The sequence below is a fragment of the Simochromis diagramma genome, unplaced genomic scaffold (assembly GCF_900408965.1).
Source record: "Simochromis diagramma unplaced genomic scaffold, fSimDia1.1 OVJJ01000402.1, whole genome shotgun sequence".
NCBI classification, from domain to species: Eukaryota; Metazoa; Chordata; class Actinopteri; order Cichliformes; family Cichlidae; genus Simochromis; species Simochromis diagramma.
In genome coordinates, this window is record NW_024386972.1 from 8,500,616 (window position 1) to 8,524,105 (window position 23,490).

Sequence of the window (23,490 nt, forward strand, 5' to 3'; positions counted from 1 at the left end):
ATTTTGCAAGCCCTGTGTTACAGGCATGGCCCTTTAAGGATGAAGCCTGATGGGAAATGTATTCGGGATGTGTGTAGCGGGACTGCCTGGTGTGTGTGTGAAGAGAGAGAGCGGAGAAGGGGGAAAAGTAACGGTTAGCTACAGAAGAGACGAAAAGAAAATAAATAAAAGGAATATAATAACTCCCTCGACAGCCAGAGTTGTGTCGGCGATGCTCGCTGTGAGTAAACTGTTTCAGCCCACTGTATGCGGTGTTCGTGCCTTAGAGAAGAAATAAAGTTCGGTGAAGCAGTTTCCTACGCCTCCTTCGATCTTTTTGCTAGCGGAGTCGACCTGTATAGTAAGCTGTTGCCGGCTACGAGTCAGTTACGGAACCTTCAAGTAACTGCCAGAGGTTTCCTTACTACGGTCGGGGCCGCGGATCTGGCGCGGTAACACCTGTATCTGATTGAGGAATCGCTCATCTTTGGAAAAGAGAGTTTATTACAGAGAAATGGCTCTTTCCAAAATAAAAGCTATACTATATGCTTCTTCTGGGCTATATTCTCAGCAGCATATTGTAGCGGGTCAGGGCTGTTCGGGGTTCTGTTTGTACAGTTATGTTTTGTTTATGTTGCCATAGTGACGGGTGACGCCCTCTCGCGGCGACTGTGTGTCCTTCCGGGGTCAGAGGGCGCCCTGTGTGTTGTTGTTGTTGTTGCTGTGCGGTTGCTGCGCTGAGCAGTTAGCTAGCGGCAGTGTTCTTCTGCAGATGTCAATAAACGGCTGTGCTCCCTGGCTAGCTCACGGGAAGCAAGACCAAACGACACCTCCGTCTCCTCATTGTCTGAGCTCGCCACATTGGTGTCAGAAGTGGGATGATGGCGGCAACCCATGTTCTGACCCGAGTGACTTTTCCCCCGCCGGTCGTGACCGGCAGGTGCGCCAAAAGAAGGCACCTGGACATTTGCAGGACTTTGTGTGGGGCAATGGGGTCGTCGGGGACGACTGACCCCTTAGGTGGGGGGCTATGTAGCGGGTCAGGGCTGTTCGGGTATCTGTTTGTACAGTTATGTTTTGTTTATGTTGCCATAGTGACGGGTGACGCCCTCTCGCTGCGACGGTGTGTCCTTCCGGGGTCAGAGGGCGCTCTGTGTGTTGTTGTTGTTGCTGTGCGGTTGCCGCGCTGAGCAGTTAGCTAGCGGCAGTGTTCTTCTGCAGATGTCAATAAACGGCTGCGCTCCCTGGCTAGCTCACGGGAAGCAAGACCAAACGATACCTCCGTCTCCTCATTGTCTGAGCTCGCCACAATATTAAACATATCAGGTCCCCATAAGGAGAATCATGTGCTAACGGCTGTCTAAATGACTCGGGTAAAGTTTGTAGCATGCATGCTTGTTGTTTTTGTCTGCTTCCACTTGTCTTTGCACTAGGATGATGTCGGCGTAAATGTGCAGTCATATTCGTTGTGTTCCCACTAGTGCTGTCAGCGTTAATCTCGTTGAAATGACGTTAACGCCACAACATGGCAAATCTCCGTTAACGAGCTACCCCTGCATGGGGCTAGACAGCCAACACGTTAACGAGCTAACTGCGCTAACACACTAGTTCCCACCCATGTAATTGAGCATTGCGTGGCACATCCAACATACTGTTTTACTTTAGTCCATGACGCGCTTACCTTCAGGGTCATACCTCACATGAAAACCACAATAATTCCAAACGCCAGATCTGAATGAGGGTGGGGGAGATTCAATTTGCCATGTTGCAAGGAGAGCTTAACTTCTGTCTCGCTAGCTTGCCCTGCGCTCTTTCTTCTGACGATGCTGTCTGTGTTGAACGCTCAGTGGATCTGTGCTCGACAGTGCAGCCTAGGCGGAGTAGTCAAACGCAGATTCACTGAGCACTCAACACAGACAGCATTGTCAGAAGGAAAGTTGATAAAATAAATTACAAATTTTGTATTGTTGATACATATGCGTACTGAACCGAAAGCACTGTATCGAACGGTTCAATATCGATACGAGTATCATTGCACCCCTACTATAATCAGAACTACACTAATGCAGTAGGTCCTGAGTTCCTTATGGTGCATGACAATACCTTATGTGGAGGGAGTATGCAGGCAGTCCCTGAAGGATGAAAGAATTGATACCACTGACTCTCAACACTCCCCCAAACTCTGCCTGACCACAATCCAATAGAACACCTCTGGGACACATCAGATGGTGCCGGGTTTCACCTCAGACTGTCCAGGAGCTCAGAGCCCCTGTCCAAACTGGGAGGAGAGCCCCCAGGACACTGTCATCTCATTAGGAGCATGCCCTGATCTTGTCAGGCATGCATACAAGCATGTAGGGGCCATACAAACTACTTAGCACCACTTTGAGTTACTGCATTGAAATGCTACAAAGTTGCTAATGCTCTGCTGACTCGATAACTGCAGATTTCCAAAGCTCCTCTAGCATTAACATCTGTATAGAAACTGCACCAGGAGCTTCGTGGCATGGATTTTCATGGCTGAGCAGCTCCTCTCAGTGAAATGTGCAGGTGGTCCCTACCTTCCATTTAGTTTTCATGCAGTGTAGATATTATCTTAAAACCCTGCAAGAACTTTTTCTGTTTTAATTCAAGTATCACATTACATATTCCATCGTTGGAATATTCCTACTCACTCTACAGCATTGTGTAAAATATGCAAGCAAACATGAAAAAGGAAGAATATTTAATTTCATTGTTAATTTCTGTTCCTCAGAGGTGTTCAGTACAGCAGACGGGTTACTCTCATTTTAAACATTGTTGGTGGAAACTGTTTTAAGGCTACTTTACCTGTAATGACAATGCATGTTGTACGTTTTAATTAACTTCAATACTCAGTAGAAGAGAGAATAATATAGATGGGTTAAGCAGTAGAGTGGTAGCTTCTTCAGACAGTGGCCCTCCAACTTTGTAAATTAATAGTGCAGTATTGCTAATGACACCATGGTATTTTACCACAAAAATGATACTACTACTTGTACTAATTAGTTAATATTAGGTCCCTAATCAGGTTGTATTAGACAAAGTCAAATTTTAGATCAAAGTTATTACAGTTATTTTCTGCTAATATGTCTGCAACAAATGCCATGTCAATCCAAGCAAAGAAGTTGCTAGGGCATTTTAGCCAGCATAAGAGTAACGAAAAAATCATGCTTCAGGCATGACGAAAAACAACTTAAAATTCCAAGAAATTAAAAAAAATAAGGTTTGTACCTTGATCCAGGCCTGCAACCAGGCACTAACAACTTGTTCCCTTTTCTCATGATCTTATTGTGCACCAATCAACTGCAATCTGTTGTCACAATTTGACATACTCTGCTCACAAACAAATCCAAAGTTAAAACAAATGAAAACGAATTCTGCCTGGCAAAGAAAATTAAGTGCCGCTTCAGAGTTATGTGCATGTGCATAAAGTACAAGTGTTTATATGCCATAATCACTGTCAGCACTGTGTTAGTATGGCCTGGACAGGACTCTGCTAAATACCAAATCTAGGAGGTTATCCAGCACAGATGCCACAATGAACAAATACAAGTGATCGCCAGGACCAGAAGACTCCAGAGTCATCCACGATTCAATGAAACGCCATGACAGACAAACTTACAAGCTTTTCTGTTTTTGGCCAGTGTTTTATGAGTTTAGAGTCCACTAACTGTGAGTTAGTAAATAAATATAAACTTAATTAATGATGTAATACGAACATATGTGTCAGGAAAACAAAATACTAATAATTTTAAAATGCATTTAAATCATATTACATATAATAATAATAATAATAATAATATGTAACTAAATATAAATTAGCTACAATACAATTACATAAAATGTATTTATCGTATTCTCATCTCCTATTTGTTCATTTTTTTGTTACCCATCAATAGATTATGTCGGGTTTTGACCTTCACACAAAAGATGTGTGAAAAGATTCTGCTCATATTGGTGTGAAGGTTGTACACGTACTACTTGTTATCTGAGGAGCCAAGTAAGAATTATTTTGGTTGATGGAGCTTTTAACTTTCAAACAGGAAGACCGGTAGGGACACTTTCCTAACTGTACACAATTTGGGTTATGGCTGGAGCATGTTTTCTGTTTTGCCCCTCTCGTCCATTTAACGATATTGAAAAGTTCACTTGGTTAGGTAAAAAAATGAATGTGCAATAGCAGAAAAAGACGCCAAAGCTTGTATTTTTATGCTTCCATTTCAACCTACAGTCCTGTCCGATTTCCTGAAGGCGCTCTTGCACCTGCACTGACAAGCTTGCAACAGCTTGCACTATAACCTGTAACAAGCTGGAAGGAGAGTGTGACAGTCTGACAGTGTAGGCAGTGTGTTCGCAAGAGCATGAACACAAAGTTCCCCCATATATTTCAACTGTTTTACATTTTAAATCATTTACGGTACCAAAGGTTTCCTGCGATGCCTTGACACTGATTGCACTGAGAGACTAAAGGCATTCTCCTCCCAGAATATCAATTTTGGGATAAACTACAGTGAAAAGAAGATTACCATTTCTTTTGTTTGTAGTCTCCCTGATCTCACCTCTACAAAATAGGGAAGGGAAACGCTGTCTATTGGAGTAAATCCCCTCTATAGCTCTGGTTCCAGGAGACTAAATCCCATGGACTTCTCTCCTGCAGTTCTGTTGTCAGTGTGTGCCAGGCTGAGGATGGGTGACAGTGTGATGGATGGCAGCAGGCAAATCCACTCCTCTAATGAGCTTATGAATAAATATATCTTGTCTGCATGTGCAGATGCACGTGGCCGTGAAATAGATATTTCTTACATGCTCTGGGTGTGCGGGTTCGAATATGAATATGCATGCGACATGTATGCAAGTGTATATGTGAGATTAGAGTAAGAAAAGAGAGGGCGAAGGGAGGGATCCACAGAAACACTGGTGCTAAAGGACATTGTGAAAAATTTAAAAAGCTCATATCTATTCCCAAGACTGTCAGCACAGACACACAGCCTTTGGCGAAGTCATCAACAAAACAGAAAGCACGTCAATATTGTGATTCAAATTCACACGGTGTTGTGCATATGAAAGAGGAAAGCTTCTTTTCAACATGGCAGTCCCCTCAGACACAACCTGGGCTTTCAACAAATAAATGACAAGATCTGAATATGAATTGGAAGCTCCAATATGCAATGCACATTTTCTCATTTGCTGCAGATAAGTGAATGATAAGCGAGCGAAAGGAGACATCGCAACGTCTCTACCACTGTGTCAGTTGCATACGACCTCAGGCGCCCACTCAGACAAAGACACGGGCGCCCACAAATTAACATACACACTCACGTACAGACCAGCGGTGAGGACATACATTGCCCGGCTGTCTGCAACCTAAGCAGAGCTTTATAGAAACTGAGCACGCCGGCCCAGTCACTATGGCAACAGCAGAGCACAGGGAAAGGAAGAGTTGTCCATCTTTTTAGGGTGGTGGTAACGCAGACAGAAGCTGACTTCAACGGCACTAAAAGCTCCCAGCTTTCGCTCAAATGCAATCAAACAACCTCTTTGTATTGACAAATCTCAGCTGCTTTACAGCACCGCGTCCTCCACGCATCATCTCAATTCAAGGAATTCAGCTTTTAAAGATGCAAACTGCTGCAATGGCAGCTCTGATCCTTTGTGCTCTGACCCAAAAAGAGATGATGTGATCTCAATCTAGAACAATAATGAAGCTTTGACTTTTTTTTTTTTTTTGAGTGCTTTCATAGAGCAATACAGTCACATCAATATCACATTTCAATATTTTAAAAAATGATGATACTGAAGAGTCAAGCTGACTGTTAAGTGTTACTTAATGAACTTTTGCAGGGGACCTGTTGTGCTCATGATTCATAGCTCAAAATAATGGTGCAGCCCCTCCGTTCATCCCCTATCTGAAACAAGTCCTTTTCTCCCATTAAGTGTTCTTCTGATTGGCTGTCGTAGCAGATGGGTGGGGCTTTTCTTCTCATAGCTAGAGCTGCCCACCTGAGATGACCATATTAAGGATAACTTCTCTCTCTAACATCACACAGCTCCAAGAAGATTTTTTTAAGACAGAAACAAAGCATTTATAGCAGCCTGAAGTTGAATGAAGTTTAATTTTGATTGATAATTGATCATTTTATGCAATCTTATCACACATAATGTGATCTAGCAGTCCTTTTATGCCCATATGAGGCGTTTCAGAAAAGATTAACAATGTTTTTGATGTTAATCTTTGGAGCAGCAAAGACAACTGCCCACAATTAGGCTTATGAAGTTAAAAGGTTTGCAATGAAGTGGATATGTTTGGGTAATTTTGAAGATGAAGAGTTTAGTAATTCATTCTATTCAACATATAGCACCTGAGTTCAAAAGCATTGCAGTCCTGAAGTAGCAGAGAGATGCAGTTTTATATTTATTTCACCAGTCTCCATGAATGACCCGAAGACTTGTGCCCAGTGTGCATTTAATAATCCGGCTCACAGACCGCAGATGATTTTGTGTGCTTCTCTTGTTGACTTGTTAAACAAAACAATACAGACCAGATGTTGCCGTGCAACACGGAGGCTGCCGACAGTCAGTAGCATGTGCGAGTCCATTAGCTCGGCTGCCTCCCCTGTTTGTTTTATTTTTTTGTACTTTTAATGTATGCGTGCAAGTGTCTGTGTGCGAGTGTCTGCACACACTCACATGTGTATCTATCATTACAGGCCTTGGGAGGATTAGTGGAGCAAGGTGAGGCACAGCCGGAATTTTAAGAGGAAGGCGGGAGGGGCTGATTTCCTAAGAAGGCTCATTAACTGAGCTTTCCTTAACCCAAAGAGCTGTTAATTCAACGTTTCACATAACCTTATTGGGCTTGGATTAAACCAACAGCACTAAATCAAGTGATATCAAATGCACAACAACGCATGAGTGGGTTAACCTAAATCTAAGACTTATAGAAAGAATTTGGAGCCGTTTTAGGTTACTGCCTTTTAAAAGCAGAGGGACAAAGTTGGTAATCCCCACACAAAGGATGATCTCAAGTTAAGACTGAGCTTTAGTGGCCAAACATGATGTGAGTCAAAGGCACCGTGGAGCAAAGGCTGTTTTTACAGCAGGAACTTGAGGGTCCTTTTAGGGTCACCCACATCTTTGTGCATGTTTCAAATATAGGAACTGCCCGTGTAGGACCTTCCTTAAGCGAGGTTTTCGTGTGGATCAAGAAAACCTGTAGGGAGGGGGGTTCCTGCCTGATTGGCTGCTGGTCCCTGCTTACCATTCTTGAACAACCAAAAATCAGTGGCAAGAAAAGATGCCAAGAAAAATGCTCTTTCTGCAGACGTTGCCAAATAGATGCACTTCCTGTTCAGATTGTTTGTCCTCGTTTCACAGACAGGATTTTCTACAATGTTTTAACCAGCTCAACATGTTGTTTGTGCACGATTCCATTGTTCACATGTCACTTTATCATTATATTATTATGTAACAGCATGATTAATCTTTTAATTGAGTCTCCAAAATGGAATCCTTTCAAAATCCATAGGATGCTGTTTAATGTATTGTTACCAATAAATACAAATACCTTATTTATTTGCTCCGAGCAGCATTTTTTTTAATCCTTTATTGGCTGGTCTAAAATGTGTACATTCTCCTTCCACAGCAGGCTGATACAGAGGAGTGACCATGAACGTTTGGCATACCCTCTCCCAGCAGGAGACCAGAGAGGACTGCACTCCTGAGGAAAGCAGCAAGGTAAAGTCAAATATCAGGCACTCCGGGAAAGTGAGAGGAGCACAATTGCCAAGGACACCACTTGATGCAGTGTACTAATAATAGCAAGGGTGTCTTGACCTTTGTCCCAGCTGGAGTTGGTCCCCTAGTGGAGATATTTATAACCTCACACAGACACTACTTGAGAACCACACCCTTGTCTTTGTGAAAAATCAGTGAGGGTCGGATGCTTTTGCTCTTGTTATGTAATTAGGAAGCTAAAATAAACACTACAAAGAAAACAGATTTGATTACTGATCCATGCTTCCAGTTTTAAGCTGTTCTGATTGAGATGATTCTGATAATGTGTCACTGTCTTTAGGACGACATAAAATGACCATCAAAGCTCCCCAAATGTCTTTCATGTCAGATAGAAGCTGTAATCAATTGTGGCCCTCATGTAATCCCATACACATAGTTAGGAGACTGACAGTAAGGGTAGAAAGTCGGAGCTGTGATCCAGACAAACGCCTGGTAGGGGTTCAGGACCCTGAAATGACTGAGCAAATAAGTTAACAGCAGACAGACAAGTAGTGAATGTTAATACTGCGCCTGGTGTCACTGTGGAGTCCTGTGCAATAGTCCGTAAGGGTTTGGATACGCATGGACACACATACAATAACACACTTCTTTAGGTCTCTGTGTATTTGTGTGAGCATCTCACAGAGAAGTGTTTGCTCAGCTCTTCACCAGCGGTATTCGCAGAAAGCAGTGAGGTGGTATATGTAACCCACTGCTCTGTTTTGTAAGCAAATCATTATCATTGCTATTAATAGCACACTGCGGGTTTCTCTTCTCCACAATACAGGTTTTTTTTCCTCTTCTATTCCAGAAGGTACGGCTAAATACCTAGATAAAACTAAACGTAAGTAAAAACCACAGTAATAGTCATAAGATAGTAACTTCGTTTGTAAAGCCTCTCTTGCAAGATGCAGCCGCTTGCTGTGCTACACAGAGGAGGATTAAAATTAAGAAAGAAAAACACTGAATAGAAATTCCACATTTGGTGCCACTAACACAGAAAAATATGTTAACAGGATTTCAAGAAAGATTGGATGTTTAGAGAGTAAAATTAAAAGAAAAACTCAAGCCTTGGTATTGCTTGTAAATACAAAACAAGTTTGCTCTTCTGGCTCCACAAAATGAAACCTTTTCACTGCAAAAATGCTCAAGAATAAAAAGACAGAAAAGGGAATAGAGTGATTTTGAGAAAAGACTTTTTATTCTAGGCGTAGAAAAAAATAGATGTTAATTCTGTTGTCAGTTTGGTTTGATATCAAAATATTTATTGAATCTTTCTGCTGCCTCTCATCATTTTTTAGGGATTGTAAAATTGTAAGATTCTGGCCCACTTGGACATCAGTGTTTTCTTTCCCTGTTAGTTTATTTCATTTTTCCCAGTGTTTATCCCTTATTTTATACCAGGAAACCAAAGAAATTTGTATTTTAAAACAATAATTGACCTTTTCAAAGTCTCCAAGTACTTAACGACCCCATGAATAGAATGTTTAAGTAGCTTAAAATTGATCTGACATCAGTACAACGGTGTAGCTCATCTAGATGGTGGCCCATGTTGCTGAAGGCTACTGTTGAGCCTGGATTCAACTCCACCCAATTTCCTGCATTCTCCCGCTCTGTTCCTGCTCTCCTGTCTAAGTTTTAAAGAATATTTCTCCTTCAAGCATCAATTTGTTCAGATCAGTAAATGTAAAAACTGCAACATAAAGACTGGATCTCATCAGCATAACAGCAGTCAGCTACGCAGTTTTAATGTTACTGGCTGGAATGATGGTGGTTAAATAAAATGCAAAAGTCTTTGTCACAAATAAAACATAAAGAAACTGAAACTTTCAGAGACACCACGATCAACAAAGTCAAACACTTTGCCAAGGACAACCTTTCTGTGAGCAACAACAATGAAGCTCTTTGTCTTCGTCTTACTTCTTGCAAACTTGCTTTGAAATTTTCACAACAGCCATTTGACGCCAGGAGACATACTGAATGTCAGCGGGACCTTTCTGCCTACAATTAGAGAACCTAATATTTTTTTAATTACTTAAATTACAAAAAGAAAAGGAAAGTTAAAGCCAAGCCTGTTATTGCTAAAGCCTGTCTCTGTCTGGGTTGCACTTCTTTAGCTGCGTCATATTACTGTAGCTGTTTTGAAAGCTTTTGGGGAGATTTCTAATTGTAGGTTGTTACCTGGTACACACACTGGAAGCCGACTTTAAAGAGCTTGGTCGGAGTGGGGATCAAAAGGATGACTTCATCTTGCTAATGGCGGCGCTCACTGCCTCTTCTCTAATCATAATAAAAGACTGTAATTCTAGAATCCAGGGAGTTGTTACTGAAGGGGCAACACCGACTCACTTGATAAGTAATTCTACTCATTCGACAACTGCTGTTCGACTGAGAAAGAAAAGGACTTTAATACACAAGAATACTAACCCGGCATGCAACACATAATTAAATCTCACTAATAAACTTTGAGAATGAGGAACAAAGTGCGAGCTTTTAAAGGCCAGTGGTATCACATGTAGGTAGAATGACCAAGTGTCGCATTATCTGGGATTTTGTTCCTGTCTTACTTTTGATTGGCTTAAAAAAAGAGATGTGTCTGGCTATCGAAACCAGGGCTAAACACTGGTTATCATGGTGGCTCAGATCTTCTGCTTCCATGGTTTTTCTTTGGAATGTCTTGTTTCTCTTGCCTCTAAACAAGTTAGGTTAATGCTCCCTATCTGGAGACTCTTGCAAAAGAGATATTTAATCTCAAAGAGTTTCACTTCCCAGTTAATACAACAAACCCCAAAGATTATATTCAAACCGAACAACAGCTGAATTAGCAGGTCTTTATCTGTAAAACATACGTTTCACCCCACACTTAGTTTACTGTGGTTTGGTCACTTTATGCATGGCACATATTGTCTGTATGGTCACTCAGGAGGCTGCCTATTTAATCTAGGTGGAATCCAAATGCTACTCTCTTACTAAAGACTCATAAAACTGACAGTCCAGTAGGCAAATTAACATCACAGTCACATTTCCTGTGCAGGTTGTGGTGCCAGTAAACTGACCCACGGATGTTGGATTTTAGACATCTGCCCAGTTTATTTCATAACTCATTTTTTGGCTTACAAACCATTTGTCTTACGCGGGAGGGAAATCGAGCAATTATATAAAATCAATATCCCTCTGAAACACTGCAAACGGGTACAGGTAAGTGAAGTTTACACACAGGTAAGTGTGCCACACCAATTCAGAAGCCTGCAGTTTAAAGTCAGGACTTGTGAAAAAAAAATATGGGCCCACGAATAAATACGGGTACTGACACAAACTGCGAAACACTTGAATGACTCAAGAGGAAGCAATGGTTAAAATAACCTTGAGAAACACACTATCACACATTTTCTCTGGGTATTCTCCCAAGAACCGCCTCAACCATGACTTAAAGTGGCATATGTGTTCCACTGCACCTGTTGAATACACGTCTTCGCACTTTCAAGGCTTTGCAGCGTGTATCAGGCAACCATCACCCAGCTAATACATCTAATAAGAGAGAGGGAAACAATACAAAAGTCCTTGTGTCATAACCACAGAGGGATGCACTGCATTACTCTGGAAGAGACCCGTTTCACCCTGCTCCATCGAGTTCAAATAACCCCATGAGGGATCCACCATGAAGACAATAAACACGGCTACTTAGCCACCCTGAAATTGAAGTTCTTAGTGTCATTGCATGATAAGAGCCTGAATGACAGCTGACAAGGTAAGCTCATCAAAGCACTCTCCAGGTGGTGATACTAAGTGGTGTGAAAACCGGCTGTAGGCGCCTCATCAAAAACCATTCACCTGAGACCAGCAATAGCAGCTGGTGATGAGGTGTTCATGTTTTTCTGGCAGACAACGTTATTGAGACATTTTGTTCCGTTCACACACCAGCTAGCAGTCCCCTGGGATAAGGCAGGGAGGCAGGAAACCTGCAGCAAGAGGGAGGAACCACGTCCCAGCACATGACAAGGTGATTCTCGTACACAACAACAAGCTGCTGCCGACTACCTAGCGAGGGGTTTGGGGTGGGCGGGGGGGGGACTATTCCCCACCAACTTCAACCCATTTACGCAACCATATGCTACATATGACGCTGCGCTCTGGAAGGAAAAGTGAGACACACAACAACAAGAACAAGCACCATTAGCCGCCCACAGCTTGCGCTTTAGACACGCACACACACTCCATCAGACACATACACACACACACACTCTCTCAAAGACAATTGAATGCTCACCCACGCTGACGCATGAAACAGACCAGCTCGCCACGAAAAAACACTTACATTATCACACTCTGGTTGATTCACAGGCCCTCGAGCCTACACTGTGATTAGAGTTCACATCTTTGACAAATGCATCATTTCACGGAGAGAAATTACTTTCCTGCACTCCTCCCATTAGCCCCGTGTCTTTACAAACGTCATTCGAACTAGCGGCCGCGCCACACAGCAGACGAGCTCCGTGCAAGGAAAGGTGGAGCAGCAGGTGACAAGTGGTGAGGGTTGGAGGCTGGGTGAGGGGGTGAAACAGAGTTTGCGAGCACAGATGGAGGAATGAAACGAGCAAAAGAGGGTGTGGCTGGGCTCACCATTCTCAAACCAGATCTCGCATTCCTGAAGGCTGGAGTACGGCACCAGCTCCCCTCCTTCCCCTCCTTCCAGCGACACAAGCAGTCCTGCTTCCTCCCTGAACGATGACCAGCTCATCAAAAAGAAAAAAAAAAGAAAAACAAGGAAAAAGAAGGAAAAGAAGGAAAATGCGTACGAGAAAATACGCCTGCAAGCGAAGCAGGGGAGGAGAAGTGCGGAGAAGCACACGAGATCTCCTTCTACCTTCCCCCCCGGTTTCCCTTCTGAAGCAATCTCCACAGGTTTCAGTGGTGATGCTGCCCGCTCACTTCAGTTGCGGTAAATGATACGGAGCCGGGCAGCTATGGCAGTGACGGGAGGAGCGAGAAGAGGAGGAGGAAAACGAGAGGGGAGGAAAAAGGGAAGGAAGAAGGAAGAACGCAGCAGTCAATGTGTCACTGGGGAAAGAGAAGGAGGGGGGACACAAAGGTGAAACCTCTGCGATGGCAGCAACGTGAAAAGCTGACAGGTAACCAAAAGCCTTCGCCAGAAAGAAATGAAGAGAGGACAAAAAAAAAAGAAGAAGAAGAAGAGAGCGATACGAGCGGCACAGGGAGCCTTTCCTGTAAGCACAGAGAGGTGAGCTCTTCAATCGCCTCCGTGACTGCATTAGCGCTTAGCGTGTTATGTATAGATGTGAGAGGCGCACACTCTCTGTACAGGAACAGGAGTCCAGGTCTCCAGCAGATGAATGGTGCAGTGCTGCTGTTGTCATAGCAACCACAGAGCAAAAGGAGGTGGAGGAGGAGGAGAAGGGTGGGTATTGAGGCAGGAAAGAAAATGGCATAAAAAAAGAGGGAGGGAGAAAGGGAGGGTATTATTAAAGGGACACAGTTTTGTCGTTTGTGGACGGAGCTTCGGGGACATATCAGATCACAAGCGGTGAGGGAAAAAGGAGGAATGGTATTATTTGATCGGAACATGGGTTTCAATGAAACCTACACTGTTTTCCTTTTGGACCAAGACATTCCTGCCTGTCCTTGTTTTACCCTTGAAACTCTATTTGTACAGCTGCAGCCATGTTTCATGTCCAAACTCAAGAGGCTGCAAGTTTATTGTGTACCAGCTTCGCTTTTGTCGGGCGCTTCGTTAGGCTGTAAGCATCCTGTTCTAAATGTTTTTTATTAATCTCCTCCACTCACAGTTATTTCCCTCGGGTGACAATCCTAACCCCCTTGCAAGTGTTACCAAAAGGCCCAGAAAATGTGCGACGATCACAGGTCAAACTTCACTTGCTACTGAAAAGCAGTGATTCTCAGCCTTCTTTATCTCACTCACCACCACAGCAATGACAGAGAGGACTCAGAAACTTCAAATGAGAAAACCTTTGGCTTAGTGCTTCTCAGTTATTGTTATTTGACTTTTTCAACTGCCCATACAGTAATGTGCAACAGTCTTGAGCCACCCCTCATTTATATTTTACTACCGAGTAGCCAACATGTGTTAGGTTTTTTTTTGTTTTGTTTTTTTAATACAAGACATTCTGTAAATTGGGACTTTTAGTTATTTAGTAGGTCTTTAAAAATGTTCTTCTTTGGACAGTGGCTGCTTTTCACTAATTTTAAGCCTGGTCCTTGTGCAATTTGGCATATTTTGGTCTTTGCACCCCAATGACTTAAGAATCCTGAGGCCATTTCTGAGGAGGTTTCAGTAAACAGTAAAGTTATCAGCTCAAGCAGGTCTTTGCTAGCTTTTTTTCCCTATTTCTTAAGGTTGAGACTTTCGAGTACTGCTCGTCTGCTGTAGTTATTTATGCCTGTCACCTCCTTTGTCTTGGTTTTCTCAAATTATTATTCGCACATCTTGAGTTTTTTTTTTTTTTTTTTTAATAAATTCAACAAACCAAATGGATACAAAAGATGTGTTTTCAGTGAAAGGCTCAAAGTTAATTTGAGATAAAATTTGATTCATCCTGTGAATTAGGTGCTTATTTATTCTTGAATCATTTACAGGCCAGTGTTAAGTGGCTTAACAACCAAACTACATTCATCTGAAAATGGTTAGGTACAAGGACTGGACTGAAAGTGACGGAAAGGCCAGCCAATATCCAAAGAAAAACTTTGAAAGACAGAAAGCCTGGAAAACTATTGTTCGAGACTTCAATACTTTAACTTTAAAGTATTATGAGAAGGTGTGAGGTGGTTTGAGACTGTTGCACAGTAGTTGTACTTACATGTAACCAATAAGGTTACCAAAGTGTGTAAGGAATGAAAGCACCAGGAAAGATGTATAGCCTAGACTTTGTTGCTGCAAAGAGTCGTAATCAGTTAGTTATGATATTCATCACAGGAGAGTTTACAAACTATACTTAAGAAGTGATATAAATCTTCTAGAAATGCATGTTGTCTTTATATTATGTGTAAACATCCTTGCAGAATGCCTGGCATCTTCAGCCTCAAGATATAAACTATAATCTTTATTCCCACACCAGACAGTGCAGCTCTTTCAATATTATTATATTATTGTTTTTATCATTCCTTCCACTTCTAGTTAGTCTTCCCTGTGGTCCTTTCCTCTATTTACCTGATATATTTATAGATGAAAGATGGATCTGAGATTTTTCACTTTAAGCCTCACCTTTCTTTTACCTTTTCTTTACATTAAAATAAGCAACACCTCAACAATCATTAATATATTATGAGTTTTCTCATCTTTAAGTGAGCTTCTTTTTTTTTTTTTTAATAACAGTCTTTTTTGCTTTCCAATCTAAATTGCCATAATCAGAACTTGATTTACTGATTTTTTTAATGTGTGCATAAAAAAGGGCAGAAAGAACGATCAGCCTGATACACGTCTTATATCTGCCTAAATAAAAAAAAAAACAACAGCCAATGGCTGCGCAGCCTAGCTATGAGTGGAAACATCTGGTCTGGTCTTATCCTATTTAAATGCATCTACCTCTTTAGCTATCTCATGGGAGCTGCAGGAAATCCCACCTGACACTGAGGAAGAAATGGAGCGCAACTACTACAAATACTCAAACAATATACCACATTAAGTATTAAGCTTTTGTGACAGAACATGGTAGCACATTTTCTTTGTTTCTAGTCATTATACTAAGCTGAGCTAAGTTAACTGCCAAGATCATCATCTTAGAGACCCCCGGGCACAAATATTTGATGGGCCCAACTAGCTTCCTTCTTAAAGAATTAGAAATAGCATACAGGCTTTTATATGAGGAATGGTTTAAAATGGAGAGTGCCGTTTTTCTTACCGGAAATTAAAAAGTAACCATCTCAGCTCAAATTCAGTCAAAGCTTTAAAGTATCTAACATTTGATTGAAAATGAAGCAGCCAGAGCTTTTTCATAAAAGTGTAAATCCACGGTGATTTCGGGCTGCTGCTGCAGCTTCTAGATTAGCTCGCGTGTCATCTCGCTGAACATTTTCTCAACAACTTTAAAGTTTACAATTCTGTCTAATAAATAAAAGAACTGTCACTTGGCAATTTTACTTGGGTTAGAGTTGCCTCCTTATTTTTTGTTTTACTCTAAAATATTTGCTGTTTCATTTACGGTAGTTTGGAAATACTATAGCATTGAGCACTCATTTTTTTAATTGTGAAAAGAAAATCACATCTATACACTTGTTTTTCTTCCAGATTTCCAGATTTGATTTTCAGACCAAAGAATTCTACTTAAAACACTTGTGGGTTTGTTATGTTTCTTGCCCTTTGGGTGGGTCCCCTAGGCCTGCTGTTAGCTATAGCTTTACACTTACCATACACATAGCATGTCTGAGCACAACCAAACATTACATTTTCATTAAAATGCAGAAAAGAACTTGGAGCAGAAATCTCAAATTTTGGGAAATAAGAGCAGTTTCAGTTTAGAAAAACTTCTATTATATTTCTACTATAAGTATTACCCCTTCAGTTGTGCACCAGCATTCATCTGAAGAACGTAAGTAAGTTCAACGAAAGGCAGCTACGGGGACATTTCGACTCCCCTCAAGTAACTTTAATGTGACATACTGTGGCACAGTGCAGAAGAACTGATGTTTGCACATAATGACACAGCACCTCATCTCTAAGAAAGCCAGACTATTTGGACGGTGACTAAAATATGTCAAGTACTTCTGTTGCAGCATTTAATCCAGCCACTGCTTTTCCTGAGGGCATCGTACTTAAACATTTCAATTACACCTTTCTACTCTTAACCTTCACTCCTTATTTTTCAGCTGCGACAATGGATCTGAAAATGTCACATTTTCCCTTTCAGCGGAACAAATGATTTGGTGGGTCGGCAGTGGCTGGGACAGTGGAAGGAGGAAATAATGACGATAATTGAAGAACGATTTTCTCAAGGTGCAACGCTGGGTAAGGAGGCGTGGAGATTGAGACGTCCCAAATGTCAGTGTTCATTTCAAAAATTCACAGAGGATACCAGATGCAAATAAGACATGAGGCTGGCCAAGGATGGGTAGAGAGAGAGACAGAGATTGAGACGTCACACAAGAGCTGCTCATATAAAAAATAAAAATAAAATAAAATATGTGAAACGTAAGAGAATTACAGATGGATTATTGCATGTTCAAACATCTGTTCCTATATGATGCTGGAAGATCAGCTGGCGTTTAATCTCAGAGGCAGGTAAATTAATTAATCAGGTGAAACCTGTTATTTATTAGCTACTGTTTAATTATGCTTTTAGGGCTACAAATAACAGTTTCAATTAATCTGACATTTTCTCGACTCTAAAGATAATGATGGTCTAGAACTACCAGATTTTTATTACTACTTCTTAGCCAACAGATTGCTGTAGGCTTTAAAATGAATCAAATGAAGCTTATTAGAAAACCCATAATTGGACAAGAACTCTACAGAAGAACAAGTTCAAAGTCAGCGACAGTACATTTCTTGAATATCAGCAATTATGGTCCACCACACAGGTGATATTTAACCCCAGTCGACTGAACTTAGAAATACTTAACACAGAACAGAATATTTAAATCTCTGTACCCACAAATTCAAAATCAAAAAAAGTCAAAAATGGATGACTTCCATTTCCCTCCTGATAGCAAAATCAAAGTGAAGATCGATATTTTTAGACACAAAGCTCTCCATAGAACACACTTTACAGGACAAAGGATGTTCCAAATGGGCCTTGCACATAGGTAGTTTTATATAAAGTGAACTATATGTTTGCTATATGGTCTTCTACGTCTGTTCAGAGATTCTGGCAGAGGATATGTGAAGACACATTCACATCGTTCAATTGCTGTATCCCAACCTCACCCACTGTGCATTTTAGGTGATGCAAGTGAATTAGATATAGAAGCAAATGCATCACACATAGTTCCTACTGCCTTATGCATCGCTAAGAAAACTACCCTCATGAACTGGAAATCAAAAAATGATTTATGTGCAACTCAATATAGAAATTTACTTCTAAACCCCGTTAGTCTGGAGAGATATCATTCCTCCTTGAAAAACCGATTGGGTGAATTTGATTCTCTCTGGCTTCCACTGATCAGTCCCATTTCTTAGTGGGGGTGGTCATTGTGCCTTGGAGGTGGACCCAGAGGCCTTCTTGGGGCTGGATTGTAGTTTGAACTACTTCTTGTGGCTTTCCTGCAATATTTTCACAGCTCAGCAGGTGGCCACGAATCGCTTTTATAATCAAATGGAACTATTTTTGTGTCATGCTTTCCTCTGCTAGCCTCGTCCACATTCCCCAAATACTTCAAAAAATAATAAAAAAGATTCTGCTGAGCATGACTCAGATACACCCTAATCTTATTGCAGTCTGCTGTATCTCTGCAGGAAAACCCCCAACAAGGGAGCGTGTCTTTTCTTTGAACGATTCCACTGTAAAATAAATTTAAAAGAAGACAAAAAAACAAAAACAGAGATGCAGCATTTGTGAGAAGTAGCCAATTTAGCAGAGCTCAACTGCTCAACTGTTTTAATGTGGATTCTTTAAGACCACCCACACCATGAGCTGTAAAACCTGACTAAGCAGTCCTGCACACTGTGCTTTGTTAACCCTGACCACTACTCATGCCTACATCAGTGACCGCTTACAAGTTAGCTAAGTGTAGTGCATTCCCACTTATTCACATATTACTCCATTATTGTGAGCACCACAGAGACAATAGATTTTAGATATACTCATATCACTGTGATAATTGAAGCAAAAGTGGGTGAAAAATTAGGCTGGATAATTAAATCAAGGCTTTTCTCAGGTTTTAAGGCCAAATGCAATTTTCCACTTTTATGCTGCAATCCATGGGGAGGCAGTAATTGTATTGATTGTAGCCATTAATTAGGGGAAAGCAGTGTAATCTGGGGAGAGATGTTGAAATAATTCCTCTTAAATGTTTCTGAGTGGAGCAGGGCCAATCAATCAGCTGGGGCGACATCTCTGGTGAGCCTGACACTTGAGTGAGGTGTTTATTAAAGCACAAATAAGCAATCAGTGATTACAGCTCATAACAATCAGCCACTAAGAGATAAGTGCGACAATGAGCCACTCCAATTCTGAGACAACAGTGGACTAAAAATAGAAAACATAAACAATGTGGACGCGAAATCTGTCAAACGCACATGAAGATGAGGGACAGATGAGCCCTGTCAGTGGTTTAATGTACTATAATTAAGTGTATTTATATCTGGTACTTGTATTTAAGCATTTACCACTACCCTGCATTTATCAGACAGCTGCAGTTACTAGTTACTTTATCAAGATTTTTTTCATGCAAAACATATCATTAAAACAAGCTCCAACCTTCAGGGCTTAAAAATGAAACCAGAGTATAGTTCTGTGAAAAAGTATTTGCCCCCCCATCCTTATTTCTTTCTTTTTTTGTTGGCCACATATTCATGGCCACAGTTTATGAAAGAGAAACTGAAACAGGGAGTTGTAGGCATCACTTTCTCCAATTTAAAGTGATGTTTCGGCTGCTAAGCTTTTTAGAAGGTTTTAATGGAATTATATGGTTTGCTATTAGCTACAGATCATCCAAGAAGTTTCTGCTTCAGTCCTTAAGAGTGAAATAATAGGACTTTCATGACTTAGCGCTAATAGCAGATTTGTGTGTCTGTGTGGATCCATTATGGGTGTAGCTTTCTAACCAAGCTTGCTGGCATTTGTTGAGAATTTTAACTCAATGTTTGCCAACACTGAGTTAAAAACAGTGTGTGATGCCATGGCGGCTAAATTTATCTTTTATATAGTGTAGGGATTCAGGCACAACATAAAAACCACCGACAGAGTCTTTTTAGGCGATCGGGAGTATTGTGGTGCATTTCATGGACTCTCTATCAGATTTGGTTCTTAAGAATTTGAATGGTTTGGGCTCTTTGTCATGTTCCTTGATCCAATCATGAGCAAGTTTTGTGAGGGAGACCAAAGCCATCGAGGACTGCCAATGGTATTAGTGGTGGTTGCTGAAACCAAATATTGAGGAGACAGGTAAAACTGCTTGCTACGAACAAGCACTGAGTGGTTGCTGTAATCTAACACTCAGTGTGGCCAACCGTAGCAGTAGATGTTATCAGATATACACAGAGAAAGCAGCCTAAAGGTGCTGAGATCCAACATTTTCAGCAGGTTTTAAAGATGTTACTGGTTTGTAATGATAAAACAAAAATGTAGATTATTTTCTTTCCTTAAGTTGCTGCAGAATCTTTCCTATCGTTTAGTAGTTGTAGTTTAGCACACAGTGCCTTACTCATACATCAAGTGGATTACCTCTCAATGCCAAACTCTAAGTAATTCACTAAACGAACATCAATAACCTAGACCTTTCTGTGCACATTTGTTTAAAATAGATTATTCCTTAATATAGACAACTAAAAGGAAGTCATGACAATGCATGCCACTTAGCAAGACAAGGTTTCATGACATAACACTGCATTGTAAGAAGATTAGAAACCACCGACATGTGGGACTATGTTGTTCAATGTATCAGCTAATCTTTCCATCTCATAAGTACCTTCATACTTTTTTGACCAATAGGGTGAAGAATTGTGGCATTACTTCCAAGTCCACAGAAAACCAGCAGTGATTACATGAAAAACTGACTACGCAGTGCCTGTTTGCATCTCTTCCTACTCCAAAAATCTGTCTAAGAAGTTCCCCTTCAAGAGTCTTCAAGGAGGCAGAGGGGATTCAATCAGAAAGTCAAGGATTCTCTGAAAAGGTCAGAAATTTCATTGCTATTTTACAAGGTTGAATAACTCAAGTCTTCACAAACATCACAATTCTGCCCCCCTAGGGCCAATCAGGAGCTACAAACAAGGGCAGATAGAAGCTGTGACTGGGGGAGACCACCGGGGGGGATCAAAGCGCTTTAGCCCTTTAGACCTACTGCTGTTTGCTCTCTAGCGCACTCCCTTCTCTCACCTCTGCAATATGTGGCACGGGAGGGGTTCAGGCCTGTGACTGTAACACCGCACACAAGCTCAGTACCGTCAAGCTGTGGAGGAAGTGGTGCTGCGTTGAATTAATTAAAGGGCGACAAAGCTGGGTAGACTGAGCTCAAATACAGTCTGCTGGTGGATGACACTTGAGAGCAGACACAGGTCTTTGAGGGCTTGAAGGACAATGGGCACTTGAGGGCTTTTGTGCATGCTGTCATTTCACTGACAGGCCGTTTTGGTCCTGTAAGTGCTGTAAAGTCATACTGACATGTGATTTGAAGAATAACCACTGGACATACCATATATAAGCCCTTTTTAATGCAAAAACCTTTATCTGGATTAAAGCAATTATATATTTTTTCCGTGACTTCACTATTTAAATAGACACCACCTTATGACAGACAATAAGAGATATGACACAAATCCATACAGATAAGCACAAGCTAATCCTGGTGAAAGTTACAACACATGTTCACTTAAGGTGACAAGTGTAGTGAAGTGAGTCAATTATGAAACATAATCCATAGAAAAAAATCTGTTTAAAAAGCATCACTAAGTTTGAAAATCCCCAAACACACAACAAGCAGCACCTGACTGGTGTAATACATCAAGCCAAATGATGACATGTGTGAGAACACTGCAAAGAGACCTCTCCCTACGTCAGCCACAAAATAAGAATAGTACAAATGAGACGGCGCCGTGCATCATTAATCAAGCTATTCTTGGCTGTCATGAAAAAAAAACACACACACAAACACTCTCTCTCTCACACACACACATTCATATTTACAGATTCGTATGATGTCCTAAAAACTAGCTGCGACTCACGCAGATGAAAGAAGCCTTTTAGAAGCAGGCTGAATCAGCCACAAAACATCAAATCCAAGAAAAGCACACAAAATGCTCCTCAAACAGCAGAACAGTGAGGGAGGAGGTGGGGAGAAGAGTGTGATTTGGCCGGATTGTTCTGAAATTTAATTCTCGAGAAAAAAAGAAAGAAAGAAAAAGAAACCTCTGCTCCATCCGTCCACACACAGTCCTCTACAGCAGTGTGGCACACCCAGTTAAAATGGGAGAAAATGATGTGGTTATGTGATGTGCGTTTCCCCTTTAAAACCCACAGTTTGGATGACCCTGGAGAGATCATAAATCATTCTGTATGATGTAAAAATCACAGCTCCCCCCGGCATACCAGAAACGGTTAATGATCTGAAGTAGCTGGGAGATTGGTGCACCCTAGTGGTGACTACTGAGTCGAGCTTTAAACTCATCCACACCCACTCTGCTTCTGTGTGGAGGCTGCACAGATACTGGGTGAAGCTGTGCTGTCAATATTTCAATTCTCATTTTGAAAGCACAAGTAGAGCAGTAACCTTTGATGCCCAGACAGTCTTGTGTACCGAAACAACTGCTTCTCCCCATTGCAATAGTAGAGGGAACACAACACAGACTCATAAAGCAGTTGATGAGGAAACAGAGGGGAGGCAATTTTCCACATTTTCTGAATGTCAGTGATGACTGTGGAAGGAAACGATTAGTGGTAGGAGGTAAAAAGCAATAAAGGACGCCTGAGCCAACCGCAGCTCGCAGTCCATCATCTGTTCTTGACACTGTCAATTAGGTAGGACTTTGGCGATTACAACAATTGGAAATTACAGTGTTTGCCAGAAACCCGAGCTCAGCTCCACTTGCTTTCTACTTAGAATTAGGGGGGCAAGTAATACAGTAAATGATTACTGCTTATCAGCAAGCATTGGGGTGAAACATTACTTAGTCTTGTAAAATCAGTTTTAACTCAGTATGCATGATTTTGTGATTAAGCTGCCTACAGTGGTACAGTGAAGGGCTAAGGGAGGCTGTGTTAGTACACCGAGTCTATGGGGGAGGACAGCCACAGGCAAATTTAAACCAGATTTAGCCCACGTCTCTATTGGCTGTGGCTTTCTTCCTGAACTCTGGTTTAAAAAGAAAATGACAACAACTTCAAATCCTGCACTCTGAGTGACTCCTCTATCACCTGCAGCATCCTTACCTGTGAGCTTCTTCATTGGCTGCAGCCTGACACTGATGGTCTGATGGGTGAGCAGCGGGGAGGAGGGCAGAGAGCGTGACACGCCCTCCATTATGCGAATATGCTGCATGCCCTCAGTCATTGAAAGAGGGGGCACGGTGTAGTCTCCTTCAAAGGCACAGTCGCTGTCTATGCTGCCACCTGCAGGATGGGAGGGAGAAACAGCATAGTATGAGATATTTTTCTGGACTTTAAATAAAGCACTGTGTTATAATATTAATGGTATAACTGCAGACTCAATAGCAAAGGAAGAGAAGATGAGAGAGGAGATTATCCTACGGTTACTGCGTGATCTTACCAAATGGCTCCACTCTGGATTTGTACATGCATTATTAATTGGACACCTTTCATACACAACAGCTACATTTTGCTAATAGTCTAGGTCTCAAGCCATTTCCGATATGGCAGCCTCGCTTCTGTCAGTCTGCCCCAGGGCAGCTGTGGCTACAACTGTAGCTTGCCTCCACCAGTGTGTGAATGCGAGAGTGAATGAATAGTGGTATTGTAAAGCGCTTTGAGGGTCTTGAAAAGCGCTATATAAATGCAATCCATTATTATTATTATTATTAAAACAAAGAATTCAAAGGCATCCTCTTATTAAATATAATTTTAAATGCGCTTA

General features: G+C 41.5%; 1 protein-coding gene and 1 long non-coding RNA gene across 10 annotated transcripts in view; one reads left to right on the forward strand and one right to left on the reverse strand.

Annotated features, from left to right (window-relative positions):
• Positions 1-23,490, reverse strand: part of tanc2b (tetratricopeptide repeat, ankyrin repeat and coiled-coil containing 2b) — a 166,455-nt gene that overhangs the window by 57,117 nt on the left and 85,848 nt on the right. For 7 of the 9 annotated variants that reach the window (XM_040038987.1, XM_040038986.1, XM_040038992.1 and 4 more), the window contains one exon: positions 22,830-23,009. In XM_040038987.1, the coding sequence (XP_039894921.1) occupies positions 22,830-23,009 (180 nt within the window). Of the gene's footprint in view, positions 1-12,393; positions 16,120-22,829; positions 23,010-23,490 lie in introns of those variants that run through there. The other 2 variants (XM_040038995.1, XM_040038994.1) reach the window with 1 other exon arrangement.
• LOC120738001 lies at positions 16,664-21,157 on the forward strand. The gene is made up of 2 exons (XR_005696886.1): positions 16,664-16,750; positions 20,394-21,157. It is a non-coding gene; the product is annotated as an uncharacterized LOC120738001 (long non-coding RNA).